The following is an 11,468-nucleotide window of genomic DNA, read 5'->3' on the forward strand; positions in this document are numbered from 1 at the left end:
CAAAAATTTGAAGTATGATCATTTTTCTGTAAAAAGTTGAATCTGTTGTAAAATATGTGTGTATCCATCACAACATGTGTCCCTCTTCAATAAATAACACTTGGAACACTTGTCCACCACTTGTCCTCAACCTCTCTTTGTCTCTTCCCTCTATAAATAAGAGTTATGTACAAGAGAAGATGTATAATGAAAAGTTTTTCTATATCTCTAGTTTCTCTCTAGTTCTTTCTCCACCTTCTCTCTAAATCCACACTCATTTCTCTAGATCCTTTCTCCTTTGATTCTTCTCATAATAAACATCTTGTTGCCTCCAAACATTTATACAGTTTACAACACATTATCCGCACGACCGACTGTCATAAATTCGAGGTAACATTTAAATTATGTTAAATTCATTTAAGCTTATGTTTATAGTGTTTATAGAGTAAAATATTATATATATACTTCTTGATCATAATGGTAGGCTATGCCTCGATCATTTCGATCTACATTCTTGATCTATTGGTAGGCTCTGCCTCATTGATCATATGTTCAGATCTATATATTTTAAATCATATGGAAAGCTATGCCTCCTAAAATGATTGTTTTTAATTTATGAATATACTATATAGCTTATATATATATATATATATATATATTTTGTAGTTTATATTTATTGCTAAAACAAGATTTTACAAAAGTGATTCATAAAATTTTATATTTAACAAATTGTTTTATTATTTATATAGTATCATGTCAAACTTGGCAAAGCTTGAATTCGCCGCCCTTGATGTCTCTGGGAAAAATTATATGACATGGGCATTAGATGTAAAATTCTATCTGAAAGGGAAAGGGCTTCTCAAAACCCTCGATCCGTCAGAAACGGGGTTAGAAGAGGAAAAATCAATAACCATGATGTTCTTGCGTCACCATCTCCACAATGGTTTAAAAAATGAATACATCACGAGAGAAAATCCCGCAGATCTCTGGATCGCTCTCAAGGATAGGTTTGATCACCAAAAGTATGTGATCTTATCGAAAGCCAAACATGAATGGCTAAACCTGCGGTTTCAGGATTACAAAAGTGTAAATGAGTACAATTCCACTTTGTTCGGAATCACTTCAAGGATGGCTCTCTGCGGAGAAGAAGTTTCCGATTATGATATGATCGGGAAAACATTCCAAACTTTCCATCCTTCAAATGTACTCCTGTAGCAACAATATCGAGAAAGAGGGTATACTCGATATTCTGAATTGATGCAAGTTCTGCATGTTGCTGAACAAAATAATGAGCTCGTGATGATAAATCATCAAACCCGTCCAACTAGATCAGCTCCAATTTCAGAAGTGAATGTTGCTACATCCAGCTATAATAATTGGCAAGGGCGAGAACGTGGACGCGGACGCGGTCGAGGCCATGGTCATGATCGTGGAGGAGGTCGTGGAGAAGGTCATGGAAGAGGAAAAGGAAGGGGTCTCTCTCATAATGACTTCAACGCAAGAAAAACCAACAAAAATCTTCAAATCAATAATGTTGGTCGCGTTTTAAAGAAACAAGGTGAAAGTACTTGTTACAGATGCGGCATGAAAGGACATTGGTATCAAACCTGTCGTATTCCAAAACATTTGGCCGATTTGTATCAAGCATCTCAACAAGCAAAAGAAAGGGATGTTGAGACCAACCTCATCTCTGATGAAGCTGGACCTTCTTTCGATGGCCTAAACGATGAACCCCATCTTGATATAGCAGATTTTCTCGTTGATCATGAAAATAGAAAATCATGCGAATAAGGCCCATATGCCATAATATGCTTTTTCATAGTTTGATATGTACTTTATGTTTTAACAAATGTCTTTTTGAATAGTAGGTTTATTGTAATATATAATAAGCTTTTTTTTGTAAGACTTTATGTTATTTTATTAATGTTTATTTTATAAATATTTTATCTCAGAAAATGTCAAATTTTGAGATTGAAGATGGAGATATGTGTCTAGCAGACAGTGCTACAACACACTCAATACTTAAAGAGAAAAAATATTTATCCTCTCTCAAAATAAAAGACTCCGCTAGAAGCGTGAGCACTATATGTGGTAATGCAAAGATTATTATAGGCTCTGGAAAAGCCAGTTTTACAATGCCAAGGGAAACAAAATTTGAAATTGATGCATTATACTGCCCTAAGTCTCATAGAAACTTGATTAGTTTCAGAGATATCCGAAGAAATGGATATCATATAGAGACTATGAATATGAATGGCATGGAATATCTTTGCATAACATCTGAGGAGAAACATATATTGGAAGAATTGCCAATGTTATCCTCTGGATTGTATTGCACAAAAATAAATAATTTTGCATCTTATGCTACAATAAACTCTAAGTTTGCTAGTACATTTAAGATATGGCATGAAACACTTGGACATCCTGGTTCAATCATGATGTGAAAAATTGTGCAAAATTCCAATGGTCATCCATTGAAGAACCAAAAGATTTATAGATCTGATGAGTTTTTATGTGATGCATGTTCTCAAGGAAAACTCATAATACGACCATCGCCAACCAAAATTTGGAATGAATCACCATTGTTCTTAGAGAGAATACATGGTGATATATGTGGACCTATCCACCCTTCATGCGGACCGTTTCGTTATTTTATGGTAATGATTGACACATCTAGTAGGTGGTCAAATGTGTGTCTATTAACAACACGAAACACGGACTTCGCAAAATTCATTGCCCAAATAATCAGGTTGAAAGCTCAATTCCCTGATTATGCCATAAAGAAAGTCAGACTTGATAACGCTGATGAATTCATTTCACAAGCTTTCAATGACTATTGTATGTCAATAGGAATCAATGTTGAGCATCTGGTTCCTCATGTTCATAAACAAAATGGCATGGCTGAATCTTTAATTAAACGACTACAACTCATTGCTAGACCGTTAATATTGAGAACAAAGCTCCCAATATCTATATGGGGTCATGCTATATTGAATGCTGCGACATTGGTCCAAATATGACCAAGCGCATATAATAACTATTCCCTTTTACAATTAGCATATGGCCAAGAGCCAAACATATCCTATCTCCGTATTTTTGGATGTGCAGTTTATGTTCCTATAGTCCCACCGCAAAGAACAAAAATGGGGCCACAAAGGAGATTGGGTATATATGTTGGTTATGCATCACCGAGTATAATTCGATATTTTGAACCGCAAACTGGTGATATGTTTACGGCATGTTTTTCCGATTGCCATTTTAATGAAGATGAATTTCCAGCGTTAGGGGGAGGAATAAAACAATTACCAAATGATATTACATGGTATACACCATCTTTGATATATCTTGATCCCCCTGCACATCAACGTGAACTGGAAGTCCAGAAAATTGTACATTTACAAAGTTTGGCAAATCAATTACCAGATGCGTTCATAGATACAAAAAGGGCAACAAAGTCATATATCCCTGCTGCAAATGCACCATCAAGAGTTGAAATTCCTAGAGAGGAACTCGATGGAAGCAAAGCTAATGAACCTAAGGTTCAATTGAAAAGGGGGAGGCCAATGGGCTCTAAAGATAAAAATCCCCGAAAGAAAAAGAAAATGGGAGATGAAAAGGTTCAAGAAGTTCAAGAAGAACCAAATAAAGAGAAAAGTCCTCAGGATGATACAGAAAAATATGAGATTTCTGTTAACTATGCCCAAAATGGAATATTATGGTATAGAAATGAAATCGATGATGATAATGAAATATTCTCTTTTTCTGTATCTAAAGAGATCGATCATGAAAAAGATGATCCAGATCCAAGGTCCGTATCAGAATGCCGACATAGGCCTGATTGAGAGAAATAGAAAAAGGCTATGCAACTTGAGTTGCCCTCCCTCAATAAAAGAAATGTCTTTGGACCTCTTGTCATTGCATCTAAAGATATAAAACATGTTGGTTGCAAGTGGGTATTTGTGCGAAAATGAAATGAGAGAGATGAAATCACACGATATAAAGCCCGATTTGTTGCACAAGGTTTTTCTCAAAGACCTGGAGTTGATTATGAAGAAACATATTCTCCAGTCATGGATGCAATTACATTCAGGTACTTAATGAGTCTAACAACTTCTAAGAATTTAGAAATGTACCTTATGAATGTAGTGACAGCATATTTATATGGATCATTGGATAATAATATATACATGAAAATCCCAGAAGGATTTAAGATTCCTGGGGCATTAGATACTAAGTCTAATGAAATTTGTGCGATCAAATTACATCGATCACTTTACGGATTAATACAATCTGGGCGCATGTGGTATAATTGCTTAAGCGAATACCTATTTAAGAAAGGGTATGTTAATAATGAATATGCCTATGCGCCTTTATAAAAAAATCCCCATCGAGATTTGTGATCATTGCTGTATATGTTGATGATCTGAATATAATTGGAACTCAAAAAGAGATTGATGATGCAAGAATCCATATGAAAGAAGAGTTTGAAATGAAAGATCTTGGAAAGACAAAATTCTGTCTCGGGCTTCAAATAGAGCATTTCCAAGATGGAATATTTGTGCATCAATCAAATTATACGAAAAGATTTTAAAGCGCTTTAATATGGACAAAGCGACTCCTTTGAGTACTCCAATGGTCAATAGATCTCTGAATATCGATAGTGATCCATTCAGACCTTGTGAAATTAACGAGAAAATAATTGGTCCCGAAGTACCTTATATGAGTGCTATCGGTGGACTTATGTATCTTGCAAATTGCACTAGACCAGACATTGCATTTGATACAAATCTACTTGCAAGATACAACTCATCCTCTACTCGCAGGCATTGTAATGTGATAAAACATATTATCCGTTATCTTCAAGGTATGATTGACTTGGGATTATTCTATCCTAAAAACTCTTCAGGTTATCTAGTTGGTTTTGCATATGCAGGATATTTATCAGATCCACATAAATTCCGATCCCAAACTGGATATGTTTTCACAATTGGAGGAACTGCTATTTCATGGCACTCACAGAAACAAACTTTGGTCGCCACTTCCTCAAATCATGCAGAAATAATTGCTCTTCATGAAGCATCGAGGGAATGTGTATGACTCAGATCAATGACTAACCACATACAAGAATCGAGTGGAATAGTCACCAGTAAAGAGCCAACAACATTATTTGAAGACAATGCTGCTTGTGTCGCCCAAATCAAAGAAGGTTACATCAAGAGCGATAGAATAAAGCATATACCTCCAAGATTTTTCTCCTACACTCAATAACTCGAGCAAAAGAAGTAAGTTGATATCCAACATATCCGCTCATGTGACAATCCGCTCATGTGACAATCCAGCAGATCTATTCACAAAGGCGTTTCCGACTACCACATTCAGAAAGCATATTCATAATATTGGAATGCGGCATCTACGAGATCTGTGAAGTTTTTTTGAGGGGGAGTTTACACTACTGTACTCTTTTTCCCTCGTCATGGTTTTTCATCCCACTGGGTTTTTCCATTATGAGGTTTTTAATGAGGCAGTGTGTAAGTCATCGCTGGTGATGGATACTCAAGGGGGAGTGTTGTAAAATATGTGTGTATCCATCACAACATGTGTCACTCTTCATTAGATAACACTTGAAACACTTGTCCACCACTTGTCCTCAACCTCTCTTTGTCTCCTCCCTCTATAAATAAAAGTTATGTACAAGAGAAGATGTATAATGAGAAGTTTTTCTATCTCTCTAGTATCTCTCTAGTTCTTTCTCCAGCTTCTCTCTAAATCCACACTCATTTCTCTAGATCCTTTCTCCTTTGATTATTTTCATAATAAACATCTTGTTGCCTCCAAACAGCTTAAGATTTTGGCCGCTGGAGTTGCCATAATCTCTTTTATTATCCTATTCTCTATTTTTTTTCCTATTAAGTAATTTTGTTGTTTTGGTCAGCTATTGTTATTTAATTATTATTCTTGTAATTGTACATTTGTACCACAATTTCTTCAGTTATTTTACTTTTAGTTGTAATTATTTATGTAAATGACTCAATAATCAAATTATTTATAAAAATTGAAATTAATTTTAACATCAATTTATGTAAATAATATAACTATTAAAATCAAATAATCAAACTGATAGAAATATATAAAATCAAATAATTATTAAAACTAGTTTTAATATCAATTATTTATAACTGATAAAAATATTTAACATTACTTATTATAACCGTAGCAAATATTCACGTTATTTATATTAATCGATGTAAATATTTTGTATATTAACATCTGTTAAAAGAATCGATGTAAATATTTTGTATATTAGAATCAGTTTGAAAAATTGATACAAATTATTTGCATCAACAAAATGTAAATCATTTGTTAAAGTGTTGTAAATTATTTTTACATCATTTAAATCTGATGCAAATATATAAAATAAATGATGCTAAACATTCTTTTTTTTTTTGTAGTAATGTAACTATAAGTGAACACACAAAACAAATTGAAAAAATGAGCACACAATGAATGAGAGCATATTGCCAATATTTGCAGCTATTATGCTTCAAATTGCGTTGTCGATCATGGCCATACTTGCTGAGTTGTCGATGAACTTCAATTTGATGCCTAGAGTCTTAGTTGTTGTTGGTGCGGGATTTAGCACTCACAACATACCGACCTAAACTGAAGGTAAACTGAGTAATTCTGCACATCAACTAAACCGAGGAACCCCCTCTTTTGGAACAGCTAAACGGTCCTATAAGCAGAAGCCCGACGAAGTCACTCAACCGCTTCCCTGAGCCCGATCTGGTCATCAAAAGAGGAAGTTTACCATATCTTCAATCCGAGATTTAAGGAAAATAGACTTGTAATCAATGCATTTATATAAATAGAGGGATACCTCCTCCTTGTAAGGGATCCAATAATGAATACAAAAACCCTAGTTCTTTCTTGTTCTTGAGAAAAACCCTAACTTCTTCTTTAATAAATCATAATCCCTCTTTATTTTCTACCTTTAATACAGTTTTTAGAGAAAGATCTTAAATGAATTTGTTTTCCACTCAAACAAATTCATTGTGTGAATTCTAGATTCAACAGTTATCAAGCGAATGGATGTGTCTTCTGCCATTCTCACACCATTGGCACTAATTTTCGGGAGCTAAGAAGTTCTATTTTTTTGGTCTTATCTATGTTTTTGCTAAACAAATCTAAAACATCTAATATAAACAATGATCCTAAGCTAAATCATACAAAGAGAACTAAATTTAATCTGTTATAATACTTTAGCAACTATTAAGCAACTGGTTAAATTCTTTGATAGAGGTGGTCTTAGAAATCTAATATTTGTTCTTTGAATGTGTGATTAACAAGAACACACGACCTCCGATGACATTCAAAGTGTTCACTTTGATAACTATAATGAGTGTATTCGAATAAGTGTGTTATTAATGATTGTATTCGAGTAAGTGTGTTATTTATGAGTCATTTCAAATTATAACCATTTTTTTCGTGTTATATTGCCAAAGTACGAACGAAATGCTCTATTTCCTTCTATCATCAACAATATCCAGTAAAACTTCTATAAACTAATACATAATGTCGGGTTGGGGGGGGGGCATCAGGAGCTGACCTCTTAGAATAGGTGGCTGCTTTGGTTGTAGCAGCTGAGCTTCATGCCATTCTTTTGCTTCTTTAAGAGTCAGTAGAATAATGTCTTGTTCGGAGAAGTTGCGGTCCTCAAAGATGAGACAGTTTCTGTCTTTCCAGAGGTTCAATAGCAGCCAAGGGGCCAAAGGTGTGGAGCTTAGAACTGTAGTAGGAAGAGCAGCCAACAACATCGACTTAGGTAAGAGGTCATTAAAGTGGATAACATTACCTGTGTCGATTCGCTGAGCTATAGGGGCCAAGTTCCATACTCGCTGGGCAAAAGGATAGTGGAGGAATAAGTGCAGTTCATCTTCTCTTTTTCCACATCTTCGACATTTAATAGACGATCAGAGACCTCTCTTTGCCAGATTACTACCCAGTGAGAGTGTTAGAATTGCGGAATGTAATAGATAGAATAGGAGGATAAGAGAGTAACTTAGGAGAGAAGGATAGAATGAACAAAAGACTTGATTAATATATCTCAAATGTGTGTTACAACGCTTATTATAGAGAGGCAATGAGCATATAGCCGTTTGAGATAAGAAGAGTATCGATAGTGACTTTATGTTGACTTTTCTTGGGAGCTCTTAATGGTGAGAGCGACTTGCCCATCCCTTGTTTGACTCGCACCAACTCGTCCTCCAAGGTACACATGTGAAGCTTAACACCCTTAGATATTTCACAACACCCCTCTTCTAGATTCTTCTTCCTCTTGGGTTCAATATCCTCTAGGCCTCTTCTCCTTACTCGATTCATGGCCTATTGATCATGGTTGTACGGACACCGTTACCTTGGTCACATGTTCCTTCCCCTGATCAATACTCCCCCTCAAGTTTAGCCGAATGTGATGGCTAAACTTGTAGCCCCGGGACACATCATCTAATTAAAAACCTCAATAAATAAAACCACTTGGGACAAAATTATATTGAGGGAAAAAGAGTGCGATGACTCCGGGAGAGGGAACATGGGATCAAGGATGTGTCAAGTCCACAAGTTCTAGTTTGCTGAAGATATGGGAGCATACTTGACGACTTGCGGCCTGGGTGAATATATGTGAGAGCTGATCCTTACTTGGTGTAAAATATGGAAGAATGACACCTTCTTCAATCTTCTCTCGAACTTTGTGGCAGTCTAACTCAATGTGTTTGGTTCTCTCATGAAACACTGAGTTGGTTGCAATGTGTATAGCTGCTTGATTGTCACAGTGCATAGGAATAGGAGTGGTTGTCATGATGCCAAGATCTTCGAGTAAAGCCTTGAGCCATGTAAGTTCGGTTGTAAGCTTCCTCATTGCACGATATTCTGATTTTGCACTAGACATTGACACCACCTTTTGCTTCTTTGTCTTCCATGTGACGAGGTTACCTCCGATGAATGTACAATAGCCTGTTATAGATCTTCTATCTGTTTTATCACCACCCTAGTCCGCGTCGCAGTATCCTACAAGGTTAGTGTTAGAGTTCTTTCCCATCCAAATGCCTTGTCCAGGGCTTCCTTTAAGATAGTGAAGAATTCTCTCCAAAAGACTCCAGTGATATGTTGTAGGAGCTTTCATGTATTGACTTACCTGATTCACAGCATAGCAAATGTCAGGTCTGGTGAGTGTTAAGTAAATTAGCTTACCTACAAGCTGACGGTAGTGAGAAGGATCTTCGTATGGTGGATCCTTTCTCTCCCCCTTTCGCTCAACTTGATATCCATCTGGAAGTGGTGTATCTACAGGTTTGGCTCCTAGCTTCCCTGTCTCACACTAGAAATCAAGAGTGTACTTTCGTTGTGATAGAAATAAGCCCTCCGGAGAGCGACATACTTCGATCCCAAGGAAGTACTTAAGCTCTCCAAGATCTTTTATGTCAAAGACTGAATTTAAATGAGCTTTGACATCTTTAATACCTTCTTGTTTGTCTCCGGAGATGATTAGATCATCAACGTATATGAGAACAACGACTATACCTTTGGCGCTTTGGAGAGTAAAGAGAGTGGTGTCCAAGTAAGACTTCTTAAAACCATGACTTATAAGTGTGGTGCTCAATTTGTGATACCAGGCTCTAGGAGATTGCTTTAGTCCGTATATAACCTTTCTTAGGCGAAACACCTTTCTCGGAGAGATAGTGTCTTCAAGGCCTGGTGGAGGTGTCATGTATACTTCTTCCTCTAGTTCTCCTTGTAGAAAGGCATTCTTGACATCCATCGGCCACAACTCCCAAGATAGGTGAGTAGCAAGCGAGAGAACTACTCTTACTGTGTGGAGTTTAGCCACTGGTGCAAATGTGTCTTTGTAGTCCTGTCCATAAGTTTGTGTGAAGCCACACACCACTAGTCGAGCTTTGTAGCGTTCATTGTCTCCATTGCTTAAGTATTTGATTGTCAATACCCAGTTTGAACTCACTCCTTTCTTTCCTGGTGGAAGATCAGCTTCGTCCCAGGTATGGTTGCGATTCATGGCCCCAACTTCATCATCTACCGCATTTAACCATTCTTTGCTTTCTTTGGCTTCTTCATAGGTGTTTGGTATGTGATGTTCATCTATCTTACCAAGAAACGCTTGATGATCAGCTGGTAGTAAAGCCAGGGAGCACACGACTTGAATCAGATGAGCAATGGCTTGATTGTTGTACTATAATCGTTTGTCTTTCCAGATTGACGGATACTTGATCCGTGTACCTCTACTTACTGGTGGTGGTGTCGGGTCATGATGTGATGACGTCGGCTCTTCTTCTGTTTGAACTCTGTTTTGAGCGTCGGTGTGAACTTGAGCTTTGTTCATTTCTTTCTGCATGACATCGTCCTCCCCCTCTGACGCCTGAACTAGAACCTCAGTCGGATCATTGATCTGTTCTCCTGGTAATGACGGGGTTATTGTCGGTAGTGCTTCACCAGTTGAGTCAGGTGGAGTATCCTGGGACATTCTTTGAGGTTGATCGGAGGTAGCACCAAGATGATCAAGTAGGAACTTGAGACTTGCAGACCGATCAGTCGGAGTTGCCAAGTCTTTCAAGTCAGACCAATCTTTCTTATCAAAGTATCCTTGCTCTTCAAGAAACTTGACATCTCGAGAGACAAAGATGCGATTATTGATAGGATCAAAGCATTTGTACCCCTTTTGAGTGATCGAATAACCCAAAAATATACACATGGTGCTCTTAGCTTCTAGTTTGTTCCTTAGTTCTCCAGGCATTAAAACAAAACAGACACATCCAAACACTTTTATTGACTTAATGGATGGTTTACAATTATTTAATACCTCGAATGGTGATCGGAATGTAATAGATATAATAGGAGTATAAGAGAGTAACTTAGGAGAGAAGGATAAAATGAACAAAAGACTTGATTAGTATATCTCAAATGTGTGTTACAACGCTTATTATAGAGAGACAATGAGCATATAGCTGTTTGAGATAAGAAGAGTATTGATAGTGACTTTATGTTGACTTGTCTTGGGAGCTCTTAATGGTGAGAGCGACTTGCCCATCCCTTGTTTGACTCGCACCAACTCGTCCTCCAAGGTACACATGTGACGCTTAACACCCTTAGATATTTCACAAAACCCCTCTTCTAGATTCTTCTTCCTCTTGGCTTCAATATCCTCTAGGCCTCTTCTCCTTACTCGATTCATGGCCTATTGATCATGGTTGTACGGACACTGTTACCTTGGTCACATGTTCCTTCCCCTGATCAATAGTGAGAGCTCCGGTGGCAGCCTTCCACATAAAGTTTTGTATTTTGGGGCTACTTTCACCTGCCACATAATTTTTTCTAGGTTAGAGGAAGTTGATTCACCTATGTAGAGATAGAGGAAGGTCGTGCTAAGTGATAACCGGATTTTGTCGTGTTAAGACCTGATTTTTCAGGGAGCCACACCAGAG

At 37.0% G+C, this 11,468-nt stretch overlaps 3 protein-coding genes across 3 annotated transcripts; all 3 read left to right on the forward strand.

Moving 5' to 3' along the window:
- Window positions 1–732: 732 nt before the first annotated feature.
- Window positions 733–1,194, forward strand: LOC147920898 (uncharacterized). The gene has a single exon (XM_087501278.1). It carries the CDS (start codon window positions 733–735, stop codon window positions 1,192–1,194), a length of 462 nt encoding a protein of 153 aa, XP_087357404.1.
- A 42-nt stretch (window positions 1,195–1,236) lies between these two features.
- LOC147920899 (uncharacterized) lies at window positions 1,237–1,770 on the forward strand. Its single transcript, XM_087501279.1, has one exon. It carries the CDS (start codon window positions 1,237–1,239, stop codon window positions 1,768–1,770), a length of 534 nt encoding a protein of 177 aa, XP_087357405.1.
- Window positions 1,771–4,581: 2,811 nt separating this feature from the next.
- LOC147920900 (secreted RxLR effector protein 161-like) lies at window positions 4,582–5,076 on the forward strand. The gene is made up of 2 exons (XM_087501280.1): window positions 4,582–4,843; window positions 4,886–5,076. Exons 1-2 carry the CDS (start codon window positions 4,582–4,584, stop codon window positions 5,074–5,076), a joined length of 453 nt encoding a protein of 150 aa, XP_087357406.1.
- The last annotated feature ends 6,392 nt before the right edge of the window (window positions 5,077–11,468 follow it).

This window comes from Camelina sativa, chromosome 19, assembly GCF_030686135.1.
Source record: "Camelina sativa cultivar CO46 ecotype springtype chromosome 19, ASM3068613v1".
Lineage (NCBI taxonomy): Eukaryota > Viridiplantae > Streptophyta > Magnoliopsida > Brassicales > Brassicaceae > Camelina > Camelina sativa.